Raw genomic sequence first — 27579 nt, forward strand, 5'->3', positions numbered from 1 at the left:
ACACCTAAGAAAATGGCAATTTATAATTGCCACACCCGGTATTTTGGTCGAAATTTACCATATTTTAGCATGTTTGAAAGATTTAGATTATTATTAAACAATAAACGTAAACTTACTTTTTTTGTAAGATATTCTTAAAATTAGCCTAAAACAACAAATTTACAAAAATTGGGTTACTTTTTGTTCTTTTTTTGAACCGAAACCATTTTTATTTTCCGACATTTTTACAATTTACAATTACAATAATACAATTTTACAATTTTACAATAGACATTTTTGTATTTGTCTATTTTCAAAGGATTGTGCTTGGTTTTAAGCCAAATACTCACGTATTTTTTTGATTTCTTCTAAATTGAGTAAAAATAAATTAATTTGCTTGAATATAATTTATTTTTAAGCCAAAAATGTCTTATGTCGGATTATTTTTTCGAATTTTGATGAAAAATTATCCAATTTAATTCAAACTGAGGTGGTTTCTCAACCTGTTGGAAGCAATTTACCTCGAAGTTACTTTAAACTTACGCCGTTAAGTATGTTTTAAAAGATAAACACTTATTTCGCTGAAACAACCGAGAAATTACCAATTAATTTATCTAGCTTATTGATTTTGAGTCAGGAACTCATTTACTTATAAACTTCTTCAAAGAAAACTACAAACACCAAGCTATAAGTAAAACTGTGACATTTTAGCTTGTTTTTTGATACATAAATTTTATTTCACTATTTTTTTGACGAGAAACAAAAAATTTAAGAGGAAAATGGACACTATTTTGGCTGGTTTCACGTATTTCGTATAATGTTTTCTAAATTCAGAAAAATTATTAACTCATTCTGTTGAATTTGATGTTATTTTTTATTTATATACAATTTAATTTTAGGAAACTTTGTTGAAATATCACTTAATTTGGTTCAAATTGACGCCGTTTCAGTTTGTGCCAAGCAATTAGCTCAAATTATTCTAAACTTGCATTATTTTGGCTTGTTTTAAAATCTTTACTTAATATTTAAACAAGAATATCATTTTTGTAAAAATATGACACAAAATCACACTCTTATTATATCATTATAAATGACTGTTACTTTTATAGTCTGTTTTGTTCTTTAATGATTCTCACTTTCGATAACTGCGTTAAAAGAAGCTGAACAATTACCAGATAAGTTTAAAAATTATATTATATTTTTAATAATTTTTCGCAACCTAGAAGATACAAATTTTGCAACGTAGTGTCATTTTTTCAGAAATGTCATTAGAAATGATAACATTTTATTTTATAAATTCAGTAGTAATATTAGTTAATTTTGATTAATAGTTATTTCAAAAATTCTGAAAAAAGTTACTGCAAAGAGAAAATGTAAGTTAAAAATGTTTAAAAGTGTTTAAAATCTTAAAACAAATCACAAAATTACTTACTTAGGCCCGATTTCTTGTACATTTAGGACCGTCATTAATTTAATTCGCAATTAAATGCGGGATTAAGTGATCACATGACCAAATCGAAGCAATTGGATTGGTCCAATTGCGTTGTTAACTTTTAACATCGTAATTAACTTTAACTGAGCTTTCTATAAACTTCAACTAAATTTTCTCTTTCTGTTAGTTGCTAGAGTAGTGCGTACCTAATTGGCGTTGCTATGTTTTAACTGAGGTTTAAATTTTTCTCTCTGATGAATACAGGATGTATTAAAAATACGTGTCTTAATTTTAACAAGCAACAGAGCTCAACAAATTAAATGTTCATTCTATTTGTAATTTTTCAATAAAAAATTTGCAAATTTATTTGAAATTTGGAAAAAGGTAACACACTGAAATGTATACCCGCCTATGGGTACAAAAATAGGGTCTAACTATTTTTGTTGTGATTGAAACGGACAATTTAAACAATTTAAACAACAATAAAAATTGTTGCTATAAATACAAATTAATTATTAAACACGCTTGTTTGCACAAAAAAATGAAGGAAAACAGTGAAAATGAATAATAATTTTGCAAAATGTTTAGAAAAGTTATTGTATTTGATGAGTTTTACTACGTGTTATGTATTTTTGATACACCCCGTATGTTTCCAGAAACTGGGCCTTAACTTGGTTAAAGTTGGCGTTATTTTACCTCGTTTTTTTCAAACACAAAACTTTGCGTTTATTAAAAACTTTTTTAAATTAAAATTAAAACAAACTTTTAATTTTTATGAATCGTTCTAGGTTTTAGAGAAATTCTAGTTATCGATTTTAATTCGTTGTTAGTGAACAAGAAAAGAGAGAGTATTTGATAAGTTTTTAATTAAGTGCACTTATTCTTGTAGTTTTTCAGTTAACTCATTTAATGAACGTTTTTTTGTTACTTACCTTGTTTTATTAATTAGCTCGTGTATAAAGTAAGGGAAATGAATGCAACTTTAACGTATATTAATTTAATATTACTTTGAATGCAAATATACAATTTGAGATGAACATTAACTTTGTCCTGACTCAGCTCACTCCCTACACATCGTCACCATCCACTCGAAAATATGTACACAAGTTCACTGAAAAACCGCCACTTTTACGTAACAGCAAACTCCAGCATCACTGCCAGGAGCACCCCCTGGGTGGCCCCCATGTGCCCCACCCCCGACTTAACCCTCGTCCCATCATCGGCCATCACGCTGCTGGCGATAACCACCGGAGCTCCGGCAGCGGAAACGCTCGACACTTCCGGAGCGACGCACGTGGTCACCTGGGGGGCGGTGTAATTGTCGATTCCCTGGCAGCGCAGGCGATGTTCGGCCAAACAGGCGCTGTAAGCGATGGCGTGCGGGATGTAGCTCTGGTCGAAGGTCCCGGTGAAGAGGGTGGTGGCCAGGGGACCTAGTGCATAGACGGGCACGTCCTCGCCGCCGTGGGTGGCCCATTGCCGGGGCACAGCCGAGCCGTGCACCTGGTTGCGGTCTTCGGAAGCGGTGGTGGTGTTCATGGGCACGATGCGAGGGGTGGCGTAGCCGGGGCCGTTGCCGTAGAGGATGGTGGTGTAGGGTTGGCCGTCGATGTCGGATACTTTGCTGTCAGGACCTGAAAATTATTGCATGGGACTAAAAAGGGAATTTTTAGTTGCTGACATGTCAAGTTGTTAATATTTTTTCAAACGAGACGCTACTCCATTTCGGGCTTTCACTTTACTCGCTACCAATCTAATCCTTCAGATATCCGAGACGACTAAAAACAAGCTTGAAGGCTGTCAGCTGAAATCCTAGTAAATAGTTGATGTAATCACAAGACGAAATCTAAGTGTTTTTTGTTACATTTTTGTAGCAAAAAACAGAAAAAACAACTACTAAATTAAGTCACAATTGACATTATTTTGCCAGTCTTTTTAACGCAAATACTCAATAATAATAATAATAACAACAATAATAACAATATAACAATAATAATAATAATAATAATAATAATAATAATAATATAATAATAATAATAATAATAATAATAATAATAATAATAATAATAATAATAATAATAATAATAATAATAATAATAATACCTAATAATGTAATAAGTTATTACCAATATTTCTAAAACAAATAATGATAATGATGATGAAGAAAAGAACATAAAAAAATATATAAAAACCATAAACAAATAAACATAGTGATTAAAACTGACGATCCCTAATAAATAAATAGATACTTAAATAAATAGACTTACACGAGTTGAAGAGAAAGATCCGTAGTTGGTTTGCAAATAATTTCGTGTAAATCGTTTAAAAAATAACTAATTTGACTGAAATTTCCATTAGTGTGGCTTATTGTTAACGCGTTCACGCGTTATTTAGTAATAAAAATGGTCTTGTTTTATGCAATTTTGTCTAAGCTCGACAAAATATTACCTAATTTCGTCCATCAAATTTTGTCTTCTACGGAAGACTATAAATTAGAAGACGCAACGAGACAAATAATCGCAGGATTTTCTGAACCAAAAAAATAGTATGGCATAATAAAAACGAAGGCGCTTTGAGCGATATACAGAGTGATTTAAAAGTACAGTACAATCTCTCGGGTGCTAATTAAGGACATCACACAAAAATGTTTGCCAAAAAAATGTTTGAGCCTTTTTCACAAAATATAGCTCTTCAAAGACAAATTTTTAAGTTAATTTTTTGGTGTTTCAAATCATAGTTTTTGACATTAGTTACCAGAATTGACAGTAGCTCTTGCAACATGAAACAAATATCTGTTGAAAAAAATTAACAATTAATGTCTTATGATGTGTAAAACAATTAAAAAGCTTCTAAATTTGACATTCTAGGAAATAATAGAACAACAATCGACCGTTGTTAAGAAAAAAAAATTAAAAAATATATAAAAAAAGTTGCTTGAAAAAAAATCTGACTTCATTTTTGTGCTAACTGAACGTTTCTTATCACCATACGAGAGTTTGGCCGACACTTTTGAAGCCTGTATGCACTGTCTTGACTCCATAGCGTTTTAAATTAATTTGTAAACACTACGAATATGGTTGAAGATACAAAAAAGTATAAGGAATGTAGTTGAAGAAAAATAAATTTTCTAAAAAAAGTCTACGACATTATATTTCTATCTTCAATTGTTTAAACATAAATTAACCTTCAACGTCTTTGAACGACTTTGGAGTATAAATGCTTGAAGATAAGTATATGATTGATAAGAGTTTTTTGTAGGAAATTTAATTTTCCACATTTTCTTTTCCTAACATTTTTCTTGCATTTGTAACCGTATTCGTTTTAAAAATGTGGGAAGGAGTGCAAATCGGTAAAAGTTAGAATTTTTTTGCATTATGTTGAGAGTTACGATTGAAAGTTTAATGCTCAATCTGCCTGTATTTTTTTGTTTGCTATATGTGGTCCGTTGATTTTCGTAGAACCGTTATAAAAAATGATAATTTTTTCAAATTCATTGCACTGAAAACTTGACGGTAATTATGGTAATGGAACAACTACGCTCTCTGGTTCCAATAGCGGAACTATCGAGGTAGGGAACGTTTTATTGGTATGACGTTTCACATCCTAACCTTTTGTTGTCCGTAATGCCGCCTCAACTATTTTGGTCTGTTTCAAATATTTTTGCTTGTTATTTTGTAAAATTTTAAGAAAACATTGAAGAAATCGTATATTTAAGTCTCTTTTAGGCATTTCATCTTCTTTTTAAGCTACAAACTCGTGATAACATAAGCACTGTAACACTGTAACTTTTTAAGATTTAGCCAAAAAACAGAGATTATTATCAGTTCAATGAAATCGCTTTGTAAATTGTTTGGAAAGTAATAAAAAACTACAAACTTTGGTCAGAATTATGATGTTTTGGAGCTAGAAGCTCACGTTTTTGTGATATTTAGCTAACCCAGAGCGAAATCATGCGAAAAATTATAGTATTTTGGTGAATTGTGCACAAATCGTCCTTTTTTAAACAAAAAGGTGCAATTTGCAATAATGCGTAAAATGCAAACCAAATTACGTCAAAATTGGCTGTATTTTGTTTTGTTGTAAACAAGTTGCGCTTTTCATTAACTTTTCCTTTTTAATTAAAATTTAAAAGAGTAGATAAGACGTTGAATAAACTTTTAATTTGTATTTATCGTTCAGCGTCTCAGAGAGATTCTAATTATTATTATTGATCCTTGATATTATCGAGAGAGAGTAGTTGATGAGTTTTTATTACTTTTTTGTTATTGTTAATTTTGTGATCTGCAAATTATAATAAATTGCACAAGTTTGCTATTATAATACTTTTTTTCTATGCCATTGAATTTGTTACTCTTGTCGCCAAAACAAGCTAAAAATTATCAGTTAAGGTCGAAAATGGTGTTATTTTGGCAATTTCCAGCGATGTAACTTATTTTGCAAAATTAATTAGTTTTTCTAGAAACTCTGTTAATTCTTGAGCTAGATCTTTATTTCGCGCTGGATTTCATCAAAACTAGATAAACCATCATGTAGGATGTAGGTAATTGTTACAGTACCTACTATTTAATTATTTTAATAAACAAATAAGTAATAAGTCAGTCTACAATAAGTTTGAAGACTGCCAACAGAAATCCGGGCAAATAGTCGCTCCAATTTTTTGTAAGATTGAATTATTTTCGGCAAAAAAACCCGAAAGATTATCTTTTCGATTAAGTCTGTGTGTACTGATGTGGAGGTAATTGGAAGCGACACACAGAAACCCGTTTTTTGCCCTGTCAAAAGAAAAACAATACTTGATCGGTGATCCATTACAGTTAGTCGGCGACTATTTTTCACAAAATTAGGAAAAAACATTTTATTTCAGCGGTGGAAAAGTTGAGGCGAAGAATCCACAATGAGTTCAAATATCGAAAAATTTTTCTTTTTTCTGCATCGAACGCTTTGGTCGTGCACGAATGCACAGACATTTTAACTCCAACTTCTTGAATTTAAAGTTTGTTATTTTTAAAATGAAGCGAAAAAACACCAGAGTGTTTTATCCGGAATATTGATAGGCGAAAGGACTCAAATGTGGGTTACGTAACGTGGCATTTGCTCGATCAAAATGCTAGTTTACATTGAGTTTATTCCAATTTGGTTAGAATGGCGTGCGTCAACATTCGCTGCATCCGCTTAATGTTGATAATTGTAAACAGGGAAAGCCGATTAAAAATGACAGAGTTTTGATTGCAATCGAATTGGTTTAAATAATTTACCTAGGATCGGGTGTCCTCTCGGCGTGGCTTGGCCCCCCATCGTGAGGACGTGCGAATGATCCGAAGTAACAACAATTAACGTCTCTGTTGGGTTTATGAGGGCCAGAGCCGCCAGAAGGGCCGTCTCCATCGCCAGCGTTTCGTCTAAAGCCCTGTAAGCGTTGTTGTAATGGTGGGCGTGATCGATCCGTCCTCCTAGAATTATTCAGCAAATCATAAACAACAAATCGGTATTAGTAAGTTCAAAATGAACAATGTGGTGAGGGGTAAATTAATGTGTTGTTGTAAAATTCGATCACATAACCCGCAGTCCAAACAGATAATTAATATTTCATTTCCTGGTTTATACCAAATGGAATTTTTCCCATACGCTGGATGTTATTCAATTTTTGCTCAAGCACGAGTCATAAGTCAGAAAGTTTGGAAGTAGATTAAAGTGCCGTTCATGAATTGAATTCAAAATTTGCATAATTGTGTCGTTGAGCGGATTTTTTATTTTTTCGATTAGTATTCCGAAAAGTCTTATTGTTGCACTTGAGTTATTGTCTCAGAGATTACACTTGAATGAATAATGAGTTGCAAAGTTATGTAAATGTTTGGAATTACAAAATACAACCATGTTTTTTCATTTCGCCCAAACATAAATCACTAACGAAAGAAAAATACCACTCGGGTTTATTAATTAAAAATATCGCCAGAAAAGAGCGAAATTATTGCGATAACTTACCGCAATCACCGGCCATATAATAACATGGCCGTTCTGTATGGAAAGATCAATATTTTCTCACGGAAGGGTTAAAGTTGCACCAGGTGCTACACCTACCGCAAGCTCAAATGACTCAATTTTGCGTTTTTTCATTACGCTCAAATTATGCTATAATTTCATTTTTGTGTATCGGGGAATTCAAATACGATGTAAATTTTTCCAATAATCATCCATTAATCGTATTGTTTCGTCTGTTCACTTTATTGCTTTGTGATTTTATTAAACCCCAAATCCGCTGTAAACTGGGGAAACAGATTTATTGATGTAGAGCTTACTGACATCCTCGAGCCAATGGAATGACTTACATGAATTATTGCAAGGAAATAACAAGACTCAAACTTTACTGAATGTGTGCCAGAAATAAATACTTTCGCGCCCAAATTTTTTTATTAAATTATTTCGCCAGAATGAGGAGCATAAAGAAAATACATGTATAAATTTATGGCGCTCTTTCCTGCTTTCCTGAATTACTTTACGGCTATGTTTTAGACGTAGCGCTTAAATTACTTCAACTATAAAATATTATAATTTCCGAAGCAACGCTACAGGAAGGAGACGATACAAAGAGGCAAAAAATTAATTAAGATTTTTCTAGTTCGATACATTAAGCATCTGTGGCAAAAAGTGTTTTTCTTTGCTTTTGTTGGAACACGCTCTCAAGTAATTTAACGCTTCTAGGCTTCAAAGTTCAAGGTTCGCCGCTACCTGTACTTTTTTGCTTAAAACACTCAGAATTTAGAAATTTCATAAAGTAATGGTGTCAAAAGCAGGGTGCCGAACACAGCTTGACGCAAATGGCTGCGGAATGTCGGTGTTAATTTTTCGTACAGTAGCCTTTATACATTGGTAATTATCGCCAACACTCGAACAATTCGTTTCATTCAAGCATTTCGGTTTGTGCCAAACTAATAATCACTTTAGCCATAGGACAATAATTTAGTCTAAACAATAAACTCTCCGGAGCATACAGTTCATTGTTAGCTTAGTGTATAAACAGACAAGTATGTTGCTATTGAACCGACTGAAATCGCTGTTAACAACTTCATGCTCGAATCGTAATCAGCTATCGATTATCCAGTACAAGAAACTGCGAAACTTTTCAAATATTTCACGAAAATTATACGACTTTTTGCTCACCTTCGACGAACAAGAAGAAGCCTTTCGGATTTTTCAACAGGATGGAAAGGGCTGAACGCGTCATATCAGCCAGGGAGGGATCCCCAGAAGGGCCAGCGTCACGATCGGCTTCAAAATCCATGTGCGAATAAGCGAATAAACCTGGTAAAATATTCATTGCTACAGCTCCAAGTGAAGAATAATTTTCTTATAGTGCACGTTGACAAGGAGGAGCGATTTTTTTATTTCAAGCCACAAACCAAGTTAGTAAATTAACCTTATGAATTTCTTAGACTCAATATTGATAATATTGATATAAATAAAATTGGGATATCCTTTAATGACGTTTCGAGAGTATAATTTTCCTTTTCTTCAGTTAAACAAGTATAATGCAAAAACTTTACATACTTGAGTGGTGAAAGGACGACTGAAGAAACGTCATTATATCTCAATATTCTTTAATTCTCTTTTTATTTAGAACTTTTTTCATATATCACTATTGAGTCTATAAAATCAATAAGGTTAATTTACTAACTCTGGAATCTCTCTCTGGCAAAATATTTTGTTTATACCATTATCATTGCAAAAAATTATAACTTATAGACTAGGGAAATTTAACACAAGTTATTATATTGATGCAAAACATCAAAAAAATTGCCCTAAATCTACAATTTCCTACTAGGTTTTACCGAGAATCGCTTTTATGCTTTTATTTAAAAACAAAAAAATTTAACTCGTTTAATTTGTGCAAAAAATTGTTAACTTTAATCTGGCTTAGTGAATATAATGATTAGCCTTTTTGTTGAATTATATCGTTTTATTTTATTTTTATCGTTTGATTTTTTAAATGATAATACGAGTTAATAAGAGGAGACTTAACCGTTTGTAGGTGTAGGAAAAAGCAATGTTTTGTTAGTTTCCAAAAATATTTCAATAGTATCAATTTGTTTTCATGATGTAAAAGAGAAATTTTTATTTTTTTGTAATAAAAGCATGCCTAACGAGTTTTCACGTTTGTATTTTAAGCCATATTTTGTTCAACAAACGTATTTTTCAACGAGAATTTTGCCTTTATTTTGGCTTGTTTCATTGATTCTAACTTTTTCAAATTCTATTTTTCGAGCTCTACCATGGGGATCTCAGTTATTATAGGACATACGAAGTCGGTTAAATTGGGGTAAAGTTGCGTATTTTTATGTTGACATTTTTATGTGTCATTTTTAGTTTTTGTATTATTGAGAAAATACAAACATTTATTATTTCCTTTTTTTTTAACGAAAACCAAAAGTAGACATTTATAAGTTCTTCAGGCACTTTTTTACAAGAAATCTAAATCTGTCATCGCCTTTTCCAAGGCGTTCTTGATGTAAGAGTTACAACACTGAACTCTGGTTTTTCTTATGGACGCCATATTTAATACTTTGTTTTTGGAAAGTATTTTTGTTTTTGATTACAACGATGTATTACATGATATGATCGAATCTTACATGCAGGTTAAAATTAAGAAAGAAGCATTCTTGCAAAGAGTGCTTTAAAAAAAAAACGCCAAAAATTTTATTTAAGAAACAAAATTTATAACTTTGTCTTGTTCTGTTTTGCGAAGAATAAACTTCTAGCTTATCATATCGTTTAGTTTTTAAATAAGTAAGCTTGGCGAAAATGTAAACCTTCCAGATCCAAATTCATAGCAACTTCCAAAATCTAGTTTATACAAAAACAAAATTGTTGACGTTTTTCCAAAGCACTCTTCGCAAAAATGCTTTTTTCTTCATTTTGATCAGCATGTAGTATTCGATTATGTAATGTGGTACACCGTTGTAATCAGAAATAAAAACATTTTTCAAAAATACAAAAATCGAATATGACGTTCATAAGTAAAACTAAAGTTGAGTCGAACACCTTGAAACATTTAAATTCCATGTAAAAAAGTGCCTGAAAAACGTCTTAGTTAAAAACGTCTAGTTTTTTTGGTTTTTGCTTGAAAAAAATAAAAAAAAATTACAAATTTCGGTTTTTTCCAATAATTCAAAAATGACACATCAAATTTTTTTCAAATAATTGTTCGGCATAAAAATGCGCAACTTTAATGCTTTAATTTAACCGACCTCGTATCTCTTACAATAACTGAGGTCCTGGTAAACACCCTATACGTGTATCATTTCAAAAACAAAATCTCTAATTTTTTACTAAGAACCTTGCCTTAAAAAAATTGTTTTCGAATTGTTGCAGTAAATTGAAAATAGAATATTATTATACGAGTTTTACGATATGTTCTATTATGACACGAATGATTTTGGAGCACGTCGAAGGAGTGCTTCAGTAGAATAAGTGCCACAATTATGTCTTATAAAACGAGTGTAATATACTATATTTTCTACTTTCTATTTTTGTTGCATTTTTTTGTTTAGTTTAACTCATCAAAATCTGCTCAAACTATTTCTTCATATAATTTTGTTTTACTAAAAGGAGTTGCACATTGTGAAACTACTTTCAACAATTTGTCAAACCAAAGTAGAAAAAATTAATTATATCATTTAAATTCTTTAGCTGCAGCTGATCGCCTTCGCTTATTTTCCAATGAGAATCGTTCTTATTTGGAAGAAATGTATAATTTTTGGAAAAAATTCTTTTTTTCACTTCACTTTGTACTTTTTTTTGAGAAATGCTAGTTTCAGAAATTGCAAATATTTGTACTATAGTAAAAAGATACGAAAATGGGTCGTATGATAAGGACATGAATCCATATAAAAAAGTGAGGGGAATAAAACCAAATTTATTAAAACGTAATTTCAATAGAAACTGAAAAACAAAAAATTGTCAGTCCTGGGCGAATTTCGCGCGGAATGTCCTTAATAAATTTCAAGTAACTTTACCGAGCAAGTAGTCGACTTGATTGGGGTTAATTTTATCGAGCTGTCCTTTATTCCAGACGTATTCAGCTTTGAGTCCACGCTTTTTCTTATCTCGAACCCAGTCATCGATGAGATTACGTCCATCGAGGCGCCGACCTTCCTCTTTAGTTTGTTCTGGATCGTGGGCAACTTTTGGCAACCAGTGTCGCCTTCCGCCGCCCAACAAAACCTACGAAAAAAATTACAACGGATTTTTAATTAGATTCGGTGATGGAAAACATTGTTTCATTAAGCTCGACGTTATCTGATAGCAAATAATTATACAAGAAACATGCCTCACTGCTTTAATTAAGTTACAGGGGCGTTGGATTCGGCTGCAGCCTCCAACGAATTAATATTTTACAGATGTTGGCAGTGTGAAGCACAAACTTTACTTTTTTGTACAAGTAATATCAATAATAAAAAAGTTATGAATTTACGGTCCGGTATTTAATGTTGCAGCACATGCAATCAACTGGATTGATATTTATTACGGGCACTAAATATATACAACGATTTTTTGCGATTTTAGTCTAAAATTATTATGTCCGTTTTAGCGTAAATTAGGGTGTTTTATGAGTTGCAATAACAGTGTTTATTAATAATCAATATTGTTCAAATTTCGCCAAACACAACTTCTAACGTTTCACCAACAAAGCGAGATTTTCGCTTGAATAAATTCAAAATATGGAAACTAAAACCTTGCTTTGTAAAAGACAATCTGCCGTCTTTACAGTCACAGACAGATTTCAGGAGCGGTTTTATTTTACGTTGTTGGGTATTACAGTTTCAAAAATGGAGGCACGTTAGTTTAGCAAATTGAATTTTGTAAGTTGGTGCTGAAGAACTATTAAACTGCAATAAAGATGTACCGATTTATCGCCAAACGATTCCAGATTTCAATTAGGGTTCGATCGACATTGAAGAATTTTTCAGGAGCGATTTGTAACCATAAATATGATCGGTTTCCTAATAATGAATCGAATTTTCGAGCTTAGGAAATTTATGTAACGCATTTGACACCGATAAAGCACTCTTGTGTATGTTTCCATTAAGTTTATTGGGTATTATCTCTACCATACGTAGTAATCGTAAATTTTAACGGGGGATTACTTCGAACTAGAATTGCAACAGACTGACCCACTCTGCGGCAAATGACTTATGAAAATTGAATTTATTTCACGCCACGGAGTGAATAAGATTGATTAGTTCTCCTAACCCCGAAACTTTTAACAATTCTTGTCCAGTTTTTCGAGTTTGAATTTTTCCTCGTAATTAATTAAGTTAGGTCTCCGGTGATGAAATAACCAAATTATAATTTTGTTGGTAATGTTCACATGGCTTAGAAGGAAATTAAGATTAACGATCACCTCTTACAACCCTGCTTTCTGGCCCGAAACTCCCAAACTTTGCAATGTTTTAATAAATACAATCTCTGTTTAACTCAACAATTCCTCAACACCGGCGCAAATAATTAATCATGCTTTTTGATCAAATTTTACGTTGCCGAAAACAATACTTGGAGATCAATAGTTAACACGACACATTTTGCTGCATTGAATTCGAGATATCGCAGTGTTGGTGTAATCATTCCATCCGGGATGATCCCAAATTGAAATTCCGAGCACTAAATTCGGTAATTACAATTAACAATAACAAGTCAAACGGTATATGCAAATTGGACACTTTCATTTGGAAGACTTTGTTTTCCAAACACACGATACTTTGTTGTGGGGTTTCGTTTGAAGTAACGACGTCTAGAAGCTTTCATTTCACTGTTTTTTTCTATGGGTTTTTTTTCTGTGAAAAATAACATTGTCAAACCTGCCCGAACTGTACACGTGTTTATAAATCATCCGTACAATCGGCACGTTTGCATTCACACATTTTAATCAACAAAGTTCCTTTCATGTAACGTTTATTTAAAAAATTTTTCAAAGTAATGAAACGATTTACAAAGTGTTCAATTCAAAAGACCAAAATCGTATTTTTTCCGACTGTAAAATTGAGGTTGAAATAAGCAATTATGGTGGATGCGCCGGGTTAATTGAATAAAACACTTTTCTAAATATTTAAGATAAAACATTCAAAGCAGTCATCTTTCGGAGTCATAATTTATCAGCACTGGTTTACGCGTCAGTGGAGCTCAATATCGAGCCTCTGACATGTATTAAGGCCAGATAAACGTAATTGCGTCCAACGTTAATGGTCACTTTGTAGCTGAGAATTCTCATTAGACACACCTGTGAAGCAATAGCTGAGCCACTTTTCTCAAAATATTTACAACTCAGACGTGTCAATAATTAGGCCGAGATCCTGACACATTTAATTACCCCAACTCGTGAAACGATTACCTACTAATGCGTAGTTGGAACTAATTGTAGATCAAACGTTGTTCACTCCCTAATGACTTGAAATTAATTAGTTAAATCACGAGTTGAGAAACTCTTCGATGGCCGAATTGCTCTACTTACGTTGATGTTCCGTCCAGGATCATTTTCGATGAGTTGCCGAGCTAAATCCTTGCAGGATTTTCGAGACGCTGGCGGAACTTTCGAATCGTCCTCCCAATAGCGTGACGGAGAATGACCATACAGAGCTGCGGGTGTGGCGTGAGTTATTCGGGTGTTTGTCACAATTCCTGTCGATTTCCCTGCAAACCATTAGCTAAGTAAATATCCCGCTTTTCTAGTCCACAGTTTATAAATCCTGCTGATGTTAGTCTTGCGAATACACGTTTTTTGTTCCTGATGCAAATTTAATGGCTTAATTACCATAATTTCATGAGACGTTTACTAATTTCTTACTTGTAGTGCAGTCAATGAACGCTCATAAGGACTTGTTGGTTCGAACCAGAATTGTTGACTTCAAACATGTGTTTGGACTAATTAGGAAGTAAACATACTAAAAGCTCCAAGTTTCAGGAGGTAAGCACTGCAAGAAGGTGCCTTTTCCAGATATTACGTCTTTTTTTCATAAAAGTTTGCAAAAACATTGATGTTATTTTGTTATATTAGTGTTATTTTTTCTTTTGCAAGCGCGTTCATCATTTTATTTATTTAGCGAAAAAAATAAAGAAGTAAGTAAAAGATGCCCGAAAATAACAAAAATAAAGTTTTTATTCAAATTAAATTTTTTTTCGCCCATTTGAGCAAAATTATGCGATAAACCTGAATTCAAAAATACTAGAAAAATAAATAAATAACACAATATTTTTCGAAGTACATTCATAATTTTTGTGTTTTTTTACAAAATATTGCAAAATTATTTATTTCTGAGTATATTTGGCATTATTATTTCTATCAGATTTAGTAATCTTTTGATCTTTTAGTTCGAAATTAACCAAAATGCATTTCGACCAATTTTACTGATTTTTTGGCTTGTTGAAATTTTGCAAAATAATTGCGTTTTAGGGTGAAAAAATACAAAAGTATCATGGAAACAAATATTGTTAATTTTTTTATTTTTTCGGCTCAATAATCTTTCGAAAAAACTGAATCTTTATTCAGATCACAGTGTAGTTTATACAGGGTGGTCCAGTTTAGCTACTGTCTTCTGGAGTCCAATTATTATTTAAGTTGGAGTTTTGTTATTTTGTAGATATTATGTATACTCTAGGACACATTTCAGAAAAATATTTTTGATTATAATACATGTGTTCCTAAAAACGCCAACGTCGCATTTTTCTCAAAATTAGCTCTTATAAATTATTCATGCACTTCAAAAAAATAATAGCTAATGTAATTTATAGTTTCAATGAGTGATCTAATTATTAATAACTATTTCACAATTTTATTTAAAGAAATAATTAGGTAAAATGCGACGTTGGTGTTTTTATAATTTTGAAACAGCCAATACGTCTTGAACAACAGACAACAGACAACAGCAAACTTATTATTTATTTATTATTTGATTGATCTGAATTACTATAGGATGTTTACAACTTATTTTCAAACTTCTTAAACTTTAGAGCCTTTTATTTTGTTTATTTCAAATGGCAACCCCTGTTCATTTTTATATCATTCGACAGAGAATTAAAAAAAGGAACATTTTTTCCGAATAACATTCGGAGTTATTTGTCAAAAACTTGTTTTTGTATTAATGTCATCAAAAAAACGTTGCTTTTATTTGTTAATAATTTTCAAATCTAAAGGTTTTTTGGCTTTTATTTTTTTAAGTAATCTCTAATCCGATTTAAAAAAAACTTTAGAGACATGTAAGAGCTAGAAAGACATCCTAAAAAGCACTGAAAAATAACAGCATACTATTAAAAAAACATTATTATGACATCATACTTTTTTTGGACACGCTGTATAATCAAAAATATTTTTCTGAAATACGTCCTAGAGTATAAATAACTTCTACAAATTATCAAAAGTCCAACTTTATTGAGCTACTGAAGACGGGAGCTGAGTTGGACCACCCTGTATTAAAGTTAAAATGGGTTACCATTCGAATAAAAGCTTTCAACAAGAGTTGATTTCAAGATCATTTAGGTAAGTGGTAAAAGTTTTAGAAATATGATTGCAGTAAGACAAAGAAGTATCTTGTAGGAGAGTTGTAGGAGAGTCAATGGAGGGTTATTTCTGATTTTTTTAAAATATGCAACCAATAATATTAATTCCAGCTGACCAGATCGGTAATTCTTAAAAAAAAATAAAATTAATCCACGATTACATTGTTCTGAGTATTGTGAAGTGTGTCTTGACATTTTTCTAAAATTTCATTATGGATTATTATTATTTAAAAGGTAAAAACCAATGTTGATTCAATTAATATTTTAAAAAATCAAACAAAGTATCCAAGTGGAAAGTGCATCTTAGGACATGTCAGAAATAACTCAGTATTGACTCACCCTGTATTTAAAATAAAAAAGTAATAATTTAAAGTAAAAAAACACGTTTACATTCCAGATAAGCCAGGATATTTTATCCAATACTAAGAAGGACGTAGAGAATAAGTCTTCTATCGCATTAATGACCACCTTATTTAATAATGTATGTAAAGATTGTGACATCAACTGTAATTCTTGGCGTAAGATTATATCGTCCTTATCTTTAGTGTAGTATTAGTGTAGTCTAAAGTTTAATAGTAATAGTGTATATTTACTGTAAATGGGTTTCCTATTGTAAATAAAGTCTTATTATTGCTATTATCTCGAAAACTATTTGAGATAGAAAAATGAGAACATAATGACCGCTCTTTTTATGGTAAATTTGCATATTGCAACTTGTTCCTCGACTGGACTTGTAATGAACCGGGTTTTCGCCGATTGCAACAAACAATAAATCACACACACGCTGATTTATCATAAGGCTATTACTCAGCAAATTTTCTCGTGCGTGCAGACAACCGAGGCACTCACTTCTTGATAATTCCTGAATCGAAGAACCTATCTGGTATGCATCGCTGCCTCTTTTCTAACAAACTAGCGATAACTTCGACATTCCACCCTTTCGTACATAAGTTATGAAGCTTCCACAACTTCCATTTCAATTAATTGTTCTTTGAAAATGGAGCTTGCTTGCAATTCACGACAATGCTGAACGATTATCAAAGTGTGAATTGCACTCGCATCTCCCAAAATAAAGTTCTCGAATAGAGACGCGACTAATATATTAAATTTTTTCGCAATGTAATAAGATGAAACGTCAAACAAAGCAAAGGAAGATCGCACGGAAATATTATTTAGAGCTGGAAGTTTGCCAGGAGTGGGAAAAAATAATCCACTTTAAACGAAAGCCGATTAGAAATGGCATAAATGGAAACGAATTATCTCTGCAATAATACATCCGGCTAGAAAAATCACGTTTCAATTTTTATATAGCGAAGATTTGTCATACCATGCAAGAGAAGAAATAAAGTCGCTTTCAGCGGAAACTTCAATTTCTGCGAGTCTGAATTCAGCGAGGTAAAAAGTAACACGAGCCTCTGTAGTATTAGTTCTCCTCAAGGGAAAAGTATTTAGCTCATTCAGACGTTTAAAATTCCGAAGACGGATAATAATGACTTTAAATAAATTTAACATTGCGTGAAAGACTCGGCACTCAGCCACTTTTAAGCAACCCAATAGAAAAATTTGTTTCTATAAGTAACGCTCTGAATTATTTGATAGTTTTTTTCTCACAAAGAGAAATTGCGCCGGCATTGTAGAAGCATCATTAGCATATTTCTTTCCTCTTATCTCCCCACGGCCATGTTTCACTGTCACGTAAAATTTTATAAACACTAACGACTTTCATTAGTGTGTATAAATTACGGCACTCTTAGCTTCAATAAATACACCGTTTGAAAAACTAAAGTTACGCTTTTTGAATTTGTTGAGCTTTGGCTGCGAGCGTCTGCAGGATAACGATCGCCCATTAGTTCATATCCACAGGGAATGTATTTGAATTCCAATTTATGCCTGATTTTTTTCCCACCGAAATGAGATTGAAGCTTTTTGCCGTTTAAACAACGGCAGTCTAATTACGCCAATTCCGGGCATATTTTTCTTATTTGAGTCTTGTTGAATTGATCGCAGAGCAGCGCTCGTCTTATTGTGGCAAATATTTATTCTGGTGTAGAAAGAATGTTCGTTAAGGGAAAACCAACAATTCTTACCTGACTCTTGTGCCCAATCTATCAGCGATGAGACTCGTGAAGAGAAGCTAGAAAAACAGTTTTCGAAACGACCTCGAGCATCCAAACCGACCGTTTCAAAGTTTGTTTTAACGCCGCACATCAACGCCGTAGCGCATGCTGATGACTCTCCTATCTGGGCGTCCATGTTGTAAGTCTGCAACATGAAGATTCATTTACATTAGGGAATAGCACACGAAAATGGAAAAGCGCTGATATTTTTACATACAGACGATTTTACACCAGATTTTCTTCTAATACAAGACATTTATTAAATTTTTTCTCGCGAGCGCTTTTTCTTAGTCCGAGCTTCATTAAAATCAACTCCAACTTTCCCGAGACGAGAATTCAATTTATTTGCCATCATACGATAGTGTAATAAAGTTTGCGTTTTCTCACCGGAGTCCTAATAAAGCAACTTTGTGAATACTGCCAGCATTTGCATAAAGAAAAACAGGAGGTAATAATTTAAATCTTTTGTGTGTTATTTTCGCACATTTACGATTGTGCAAGTTGTAAAACAATAGCTTTACGGTTATTTAAATTTTATTCGCCGGGTTATTGATACAGCGTTATGCTTTTAAAAGAGAAACTTTTTTCTTAATCTTCTTTGAGGGATGTTTATAGAATCGCAATAAAAAGCGCTTGGTTTTTTCCGGCGATAAACCCATTTTATTCAACTGCTGGCAGTTTGATTTATTATTTATTAGAAATGGTCTTGAGAGCAAAACGACATGACTTTATTCCCCTTTTATTTCATTCGAAAATAAATTAAAAACTTGTAGCACTTATCGGGAGCAACACAGATGGAAAATGACGCAATATTGGAGATTTTTCGAGTGTCGTCAACAAACATATTGCACACAGAACCTCCAATCTTATTTATCGCTAAACTTAAAGTACATTGCCATCACTTTGGACGAACCCGAAAATCAGATTTAATTAACATCACATTCACAGATATTTTAATTATGTTAGCAATATTTGCCCAATAATTAAATTACTCCAATTTGGTGAATACCGTTGAATGGAATTTCTGCCAGAAAATGGGGAAAAAACTCCCGATATGTGGGTCAAGCCGGGGAAATTTATAGTTTTAGATATGGAACGATTTTATCTGAAATGGTCGCTTTTTAATATTCAACAATATTATTCTGGTCCTTTGTTTTTTCAAAAGAATTTGCATAAATCCAAGAAGCCCTGGAGCCGTCCTTGGCGTGTTTGCCCCAATATGAGGGATGGCCCAGTCCCAAGTAAACAGTGAAGGACAGGTGGGAAATATGAACCTAATTTTTTTTTCTGGTACCTTAGCGAAGGCCACGGCCGGGAAGGTGTCCCAGGCGAGCTCGTGGTCCTCTCCCCTTTTTCCCAGCCGTTGTCCTCTCAGGATCCTGGCGGCAGTGGCCGTGGCTACGCCCATCCCATCACCCACAAACAACACCACATTCTTGGCATGTGGCCGGCGGTCGGTAGCATATTGCAGTCTCTTCCGCAAAGCGATTCGTGCTTGTTCGTACCAATATTCCTGGTCTGAAACAAGAAATTATCCTCTGGAATGGAATGCATCGACAAGAAGCTTCCCAGAACTTGAGTATGTGGTCGCTCTGCATGCGAGATCAAAGTGCGATCAGGATTAAAATTTAAAAAAATTGAAACGCCAACAAATGTTTTCGTCAGTGAATGCAATATCTGCACTATTTTGATTTGCGTTCTTCAAAGGGAATTAATTAAAAATGCTCGCGGCGGAGCCGGGTTTAAAAATACCGGAATCAAAATTGGAAAAATGTCTCTCATAATCGGAACAAACACTGTTTTATATTTCTCGAGACATATTTTAGTGTCACAGCGGCATGAATTTATGCAGAGTACATATAAAAATTTATGGTGCTCTCGAATGTGTAAAAAACAAAAATTGCACGTATTTTTCATTATTTATCGTTGTTTATTCAACGCAGTTTATGTTTACACTGCCATATTGTGCGCTATTTATAAAGAACTGAGTCGATTGCTGACGGCAAATTAACTACAAAATATTCAATTTAATTAATAAAGTAAGCCCTGGTTTGGGTCAAGCCTCGGGCCCCACATTTGGCTTAAAACACCGGAAAAATGAAATTTTTACGTTTAATTAATTTGTTTAGACGTATCGACCAGAAAACTCAATTTAAAGTTTTTTCCATTTTTCTCCATTAAAATACCACATTACTTGAGTTATTGTGCAAGATTATCGAATCGGCCACGTTAAAAAAATTCAATTTGATCAAACGTCAGAAACATCTAGTGTTTGTCTTGTTGAATTTAAACTTTTGATTAAGTTGTGTGATTGTATTCAGGAAATTTTCGTTAGTAAATCAGAGTTTTTTCCTTCTGAGGACATTATCTTTGTTTGCCGTTGAGACATTATATAATTTATTGTCGTAAGACAAAGTTGCTTGTTTTCAAGAGTAGGAACTAAGTAAGTGTAAATAAACCCTGTTTCTGGAAATAGTTGGAACAAAGAGGGCTAAATTTGTTGTAAACTTGTTGTTTTGGTGCTTTCTTAACCCTTTTAGAATTCCACGTCAACAAGTGCAGCGAACTTGGGATGCTTCAACACATAAAGGAAAATTGCTAGCTTTTTACTTAGAAAAAATTGCTTCATATTTTATTGAAGATTCCCTGAATATGTCACTTCCATGTCACATCGACGCTTTCGTATCATTTCCGCGCATTTTCTGTCCATGCATTATTTATGTGCGTTCTTAAAGTCCAACGGCTTTTCTAGATCTTGGGATTTACTTGTAAAACGTCACATCTGTTTAAACTCCACCAGTTTTTGTAAAAAGGACGTAATTAGACTTGAAGACGAAGCGTCGACAAGATTCGATTTAATGGACTAAACGTCCTACATAATCATGGTTTTGTCGAAGAAATTTAATATCCAACAAGATTACACATAATCCGTCGAAAATTGCCTCCATTCATTGCGAAAATCAATGATGGTAATAAAAAATCGTTTTTGCCACTCCATTAAAATAACCCAAACTTGCAGGATAATTAAATTTGAACAAAGCTTTGTCTTGTAATTAGAAACTCTCAAGTCGTGCAAACACTAAAATACTAATATTCCAGTTTTAATCTCTTTGTAACTAACTAAGTAATGTTATTAAATTAGTGCAATTATTGCTCTAACGTTGCGCATCGTGTTCATTTAGAAATTGAACTTCTTAATCAAAACCAACTGCAAAAATTCCGCTGCAACAAAGCCGTGTCGCACCTCAACATTAAATCTAAATTAGCTTGTTTGAACAGTTTGCGTATTAGTCGGTGCGTTAGACATTGGCTCAATTACAATTTAGATTACATTAGCATGTGAATTCGACAATAACCGTGGAATAATGAATGATTCGCTTAAGAGAGCAGCAACATTGAAAATTAATTGTTTGATGCTGAAATAAGCGCTTTTTCATTGCCTCAATCTGCATAATGTCGCCATTGCGCCCGATGGAGGGAAACTCAATGAATTCCTGATCTGTTGCCAGAAAAAAGCTTTTTAATAACAAACCGATTTCATTATTTACGCAAAACTAGTTGTGCTTGTTTCAGCACAAATTTCATCAAACCAACTTCTTGCATTATTTAGTATTTGCATCCGATTCGATATCGGGGAAAAGTTATTAATTAATATTTAAAAACAAGTCGGAAATGTGTGTGTAATCTATTGTGAAAAATTTGTTTCAGATCGGACTCCAGCTGTGCGAAGAAAATCCAATTATGTAGGCAAATTTCAAATTCCAGCGCAATAAAATTTCAGAGATTGTTAAACGTTCGCAAATACTCTCCTAATTTATTTTTTACAGAAGGTGATTTCTATTAATTTTTCAAATTCAAATCTTGGGCAATGTTATTAAACTTTCGAGATATGGAGGCTGAATCGATGTCAACCGAATGTATTTGCCTTCAGGACTGATACACCAAGGAAATGGGAGGATAAAGTGGTAGGAGTCGCATTGTATGATGCTCGGGAAGTAAGCAAATGAAGTGATTGTTTTGAATGTCTTATCTGGGTTCTCCTTCTTGAGAGACGTCTTAGACAGGTACTTACAACTAAATAAACCAGCCACACATTAAATGGTAGTGTTTTATTCAATTTGACCCGGCGCATCCACCATAATTTGTTCGGAAAGTTTAATTATTATCTGTTTAATAATCGAGGATTATGTTGTTCAACAAAAACCAATTTTGCAATAATTTTATTAATGCGTTTTGTGTGTCGCTTTATCAGTTTTAGCAAAATTTAATTCAAGCAAGTTTAATTTGTTTTTATTGCCAATGCAGGATTCGGTATTTATACTTTGTAAGCAATTTCCTGTGTCCATTCCGGTAGACTTCAAGTTCATTTTATTGGTCTTATTAAAGGTCCGTCTCTGAGCGATGATATTTCTGTCGTTTCGTTATGGACCCGTCCTCTTGCCAGACAATAACCGTTTTTAACTCAAATAAAAGCAAGCCATTTCCTTTACAAGTGCAATAAATTCGACAATTAATAGGTGCATTGGAGCTCGAGTCATTCCCCTGGAAATAAGCGAGCGATTCCTCGCGATAATGTCTTAGCAAAGTACGCACTCGACGATGAAATATATGAGAGAGTTTAGTGCAGATGTACCTTCCGGCGAACAGCTCAACATTTTAAATTAATGTTGGAGTGCTGTGTACACACTAGATAACCGAGGAAATTATCGCCCCGGCACAAAACATCTAATAGAATTATATTCTTCATGTCTTTAGCTTTACTTGTTCCGGAAGAAAGGCAGTAGAGATCGCGTTCCGTGCCAGTAATCGGGCAAGAAGCCAGATAAAATGGCTACGGTGAAGCAAACCGACAAAGGTTCATTTACTTTGATGTTATATTGCCCTGAATGGGCTCCAGGACGTGATTTTTAGGGGACATTCCGCCAAAAACTAACGAAAACATGCACACTCGTCGAGAAAATTTGCGACGGATTTTTAATTGAAAGTTAAATACAAACAAAACAATGCTTCTTTGCGAATTCTTTATCGCGCTCTTCACTTCAAGCTGGAAGTTCTTTAGCTTTAAGCAAGAGTATTAAATTCACCGTTTCTAACTAATTCTCTCTTAAATTTAAAGTGCTTTCTGTAGTTTGCTACTCATAAAATGTAAAATTAGGGTTTTCTTTGGACCTTTTTGTTGTTTCAACTTTTCAATTAAACTTTTACCTATAAACGCGTCTCGCTCAAAGGTCGGAATATCGATTTTTGCGACAAGTAATTATCCTTCTATTTTTATGTGAACCGGACGTCCTATTAGCTGTTTGTTAACAGAAATAGCGCAGTTTTCATGCTGCTAAAAGTAAAAGTTTCGCAACTTTCGTAGTAAATTAACTCGAGCAACAAACTTAAAGCTTAACTTTAAGAAGCATGAAATCTTCGACCTATGTGGGCATCGTTAAACTGATTTACTCTGCTCGGAATAAACATTTTATTTATAAATTTTCGACCGAATTAGCCCGATACTTGTGATATAAGCGAGCACTTTGTGATATATCATACAATAAATCTGTATTTTGGGCCAAAAAAGGAGAAGTGCGACTTTTTCTCGCGCCAAATATATCACCGTTGTCAAGCACACGCACAAAACTGATACTGATTTGAAAGTGACGACAGTTGTCTCATTAAAAGCAAACTTTATCCAAAAAGGTGGGTTTCAAGCAGAGACCCGTAAATCATGACGTTTATCTAAGGTTTCAGGAACAGATTAGGACAAGTCGGATGCTGTTTACGAACGGAGGGTTAGAAAATGTCAAATTTCCTTCCTGCACTTGACCTATATGAAGTGCGTTGAAAAGGGCAAAGTCTGTGTGATGCGAAATAATTTAATTAACTGCTTGATGGTGACAGGTTTGTGTTTAGGCGCAAAAAGAGAACAAAGTCGCGAAATATTAATTAAATTATAAACACGCCATTGAGATTCGCTACAAAGTTGGATTAGTTTTTTATAATTTGGCATGTTTCCAGTTAGTTTCACGTTTTGTGGCTTTCTCGCAATCCCAAACAATTTTTTTATTTTCGAGGCGTTCACATCGTTAGTTTAGATTTTTTCGAGGAGATTATCTTAAAATTTATGATGTTTGCAAAGTGGGAAATTCAAGGAAAGAAAATTGATCAAAAAAGGGACGCTTAACGATGGTCCTGTTTTTCACCGACGTCCGTTCTTTTTATTAGGGTTTTATTTGGTTTTCATTTTCACACTACCAATTTAGAAACAGCGACTGCTTTCTTTTCCCTTTCACAGATGAGGAAACGAAGATCGTACGTTTTTATAACACATCATTTGTAATTATGGCCTTTTATTCTGTTTATTTTTGCCACGTTTTGCGATAATTACGGCATGTCAGATAACGAGGATAATTTGCAGTTCCTCTTGATTATCACAATGTTGTATGAAACCTGGAGCATAATTGCATGCAAGTTATTTTCTCCAGCGAAGTGAATTTAAGCCTTAAGACGACGTGCAACAGCTTTCGTGACCCTGCACTTTGTGCAAACTTTGTGTAAATTCCCGGCTTCTTGTACACATAATTGCAATAATTTTCCAAAGCTTCCTCCACAAATATCCATCTTATTACACTAGAATAAAATAGCTCAAACAAATCCGTCCTCTTTACCAACTTTTCGTAAACAAAGTTTCACCGTCTTACGTTTTTATTAAAATAAATTTCGCTTCGTCGTGCCTTCTCTCTTTGATTGAATTGACCTATTTTTAAACCCGCTATATTTGAAATACATCTCACATTTCGTCCAGATGGCTTTATCGACGACCTCTAAATCGATGTATAAAAGATAGGCCGTATAAAAACATACAGAGAATGGGTTTAATGCGTTCGGAAGAAAACATTTCCTTTTTTCTCTAAAAGCTTTCACAAAATCCAAAAACGAAATTCCGTGGTCCAGATAATTAAAAAACGGAGGCGCACCTGTTCTTACAAGAACAAGTTTATTAAAAATCTAGAGCTGGTGGTAACACATGCGAGATAATAAGACGATTTGTAAAACCCTAAATCATGAAATATTAAATTTCGCGTGATTAACACAAACCGCTGATTAATAATAAAGCGCTAATTTCATTAAACTTGGCAAAATTTAATCAATATTGCGTGTGTCTTTATAACATTTGCTTTGTAAAGAGTGTTTATTTCGCAAGCATGTTATTAACACGTCTTTTGCAAGAGGGCCAACACTTGCCTTGTTTATTTTACAAAACGATGAATGCAAGCTGTTACAATGAAACTTTGATTAGCTTTCCCTGGAACCGAATAGGAAATAGCGGAATGCCTAAAATATTACATTTGTACGCTGCCACAACGCATTAACATAAAAGACACAAATTTTGGATTTTATCAAAAAAATGAGTTTTTAACTCGCGTGTCATGTCACCACAAATCACTCGCTGAGGAAAATCTTTATTCGAACTTTGCTAATTTTCCATCCAGAGTCGGATAAAAATAAACAGCGAAATTGAGAGCGCCAATGCCATGGCAAAACAAACAGCAATTTTATTTTAACCGAAAAACAGGCTGTTAAAAACATCGCAACAAATTGGCCGAATGCTGGAATCATTTTTATTATAAGCAAACATTACTTGGTCTATTAATCCCAAAGGAGGAATTTTTTAGTTAAGGAAATGAACCGAATGGAGATGGAATAGAAAGCACTCGATTAAGGTCGTGTTTTTTACCCCAACAATAGATGCGGGAATTCTGGGATGTTAAATAGCAAAACGTTACAGCGTTTCCAATCTTGCAGCATTTTGCACGTACTTTAAATTACTCGATCGCGGATTTTCGAAACGAATTTGTCCCTAAAACCAATATAATTTTCATCCAAAAAAATTAACACCATGATTCTGTTATACAGGGTGTTTCACATAATTTTACGAGGCCTGCGCCTGCAAAATGCCACCAACAATACATATTCCGATACAAACTCGATTACAAATTTTGAAAAATTTTCTAATTTCTTCACCCTTTCAAAAAATTACAACGTTTTAATTTGTCATATACATACATACCGTCTTTTGATAGAACACATAATAATTGTTGGTAACAACAAACTTCTGTCATGAATTACTAAAAATTGAATAATTAAATCTGTATTTTTGGTATCTAGTTTTCTGTGACTTTTGTATATTTGGGTGCATACATTAGGCGCAGGCCTCGTAAAGTTATGTGAAACACCCTGTATTTAAAACTTGTAGTTGCTTAAGTGTTTCATTCGGGTCATCGTTGAGCCCTGTCACAGTTATGTCGCAAATGAGTAGAACGGAAATTAATTTAAATGTCAGTTGTCTCACTTAATTTTGAGTTTGAAACTTTGCGAGACAAGTCAGAAATAAACAAATTCCTCCAAAAACTAATGACTTCTATTTTTAATTGAATCAGGGGGATTCTCTCCAATAATTAATGAAATAAGTTGTGGTCGATTGCCACTGACACTGGGGTGTTTTTCCGTAATGAATTTTACGAGCTTTGGTCATAAACACCAAAAAGGTTTGATTCGGACCTTTGATTAAATCCCGTAACATACTTACCATGAATGGTACTTTGACTAACTGTGGCAGCCGTCCAAGAACACTGCACAAATACTGTCAAACTGCACAAACACTGTATCCAAAACTTGGCCAACATTGTCCCAAAAAACTCTCCGACTAGAACACTAAATTGATCATCACTGATCTAACACTAGTGGTTGCAAACAGGTCCTCCCAAAATTTGATTAGTGTTATCTTCTGGGGATAACTAATGACAACCATTCATTGTCTATCCAAATTCGGTGCAGTGGGACGCTGTAATTAATAATTGCAATTAGTCAGAAATTGGATAAAAGCTAGACAACAATAGATAATCGATTTTCAACGGCAAACGGCTTCGTTTCATTTTTTTCGCAATTTTGAAGATAATGGAACACGAAGCGAACGACCGAACACTTATTATAATCACATAATTATTTTTCTCCCGGATAAAAGAGTTTTAAAACTTTTCAAGACTCTTTTGACCGCGTATTATGTCAACCTCGGTAAAACTTCACCAATTTTCAAACTAACCGGAATATCGCCCGGATTTAGCTTGATTTGCAATGAAAATGCATAAGCTTTTAAGCTCGGAATTCCGCAAATTTTAATTTAAACCTATTTAATTGGCTGTGCTGTAAAAGACGAATGTTTGCGTAAAAGAAACAAACACACTGGGGCCACATAAGAGGCTTTTGTAACTTTGTTTGAGGTTTGGCGACTCCCCCGACGCACTTTTCAGGAAATTTCGATCCTTTTTACAAAAGTTGAGCAGAACCGCTCTTTTCGGGGCAAAAGTAACCGAAATAATTTGTGTTTTGAGGGTGGGCTCTACCTACATGTCGCGGGATTAGTTCACTAAATCCTTCCTACGTGCGTGTTTTGTACAAAATTCCACTTTCGACTTGGACGGGGTTAAAAGCGCGAAGATACTGAGGGTAAAACGGCCTGAA

The 27579-nt window shown here is 33.6% G+C and overlaps 1 protein-coding gene across 1 annotated transcript; it reads right to left on the reverse strand.

Moving 5' to 3' along the window:
• Positions 1-2392: 2392 nt before the first annotated feature.
• On the reverse strand, positions 2393-27579 carry LOC661869 (alkaline phosphatase). The gene is made up of 9 exons (XM_968001.4): positions 27466-27579; positions 26648-26902; positions 19367-19590; positions 18043-18217; positions 13914-14092; positions 11422-11629; positions 8570-8710; positions 6667-6861; positions 2393-3045 (listed from the first exon to the last, which is right to left on the reverse strand). Exons 2-9 carry the CDS (start codon positions 26742-26744, stop codon positions 2540-2542), a joined length of 1725 nt encoding a protein of 574 aa, XP_973094.1. The 5' UTR covers positions 26745-26902; positions 27466-27579; the 3' UTR covers positions 2393-2539.

This window comes from Tribolium castaneum, chromosome 4 (assembly GCF_031307605.1).
Source record: "Tribolium castaneum strain GA2 chromosome 4, icTriCast1.1, whole genome shotgun sequence".
NCBI lineage: Eukaryota > Metazoa > Arthropoda > Insecta > Coleoptera > Tenebrionidae > Tribolium > Tribolium castaneum.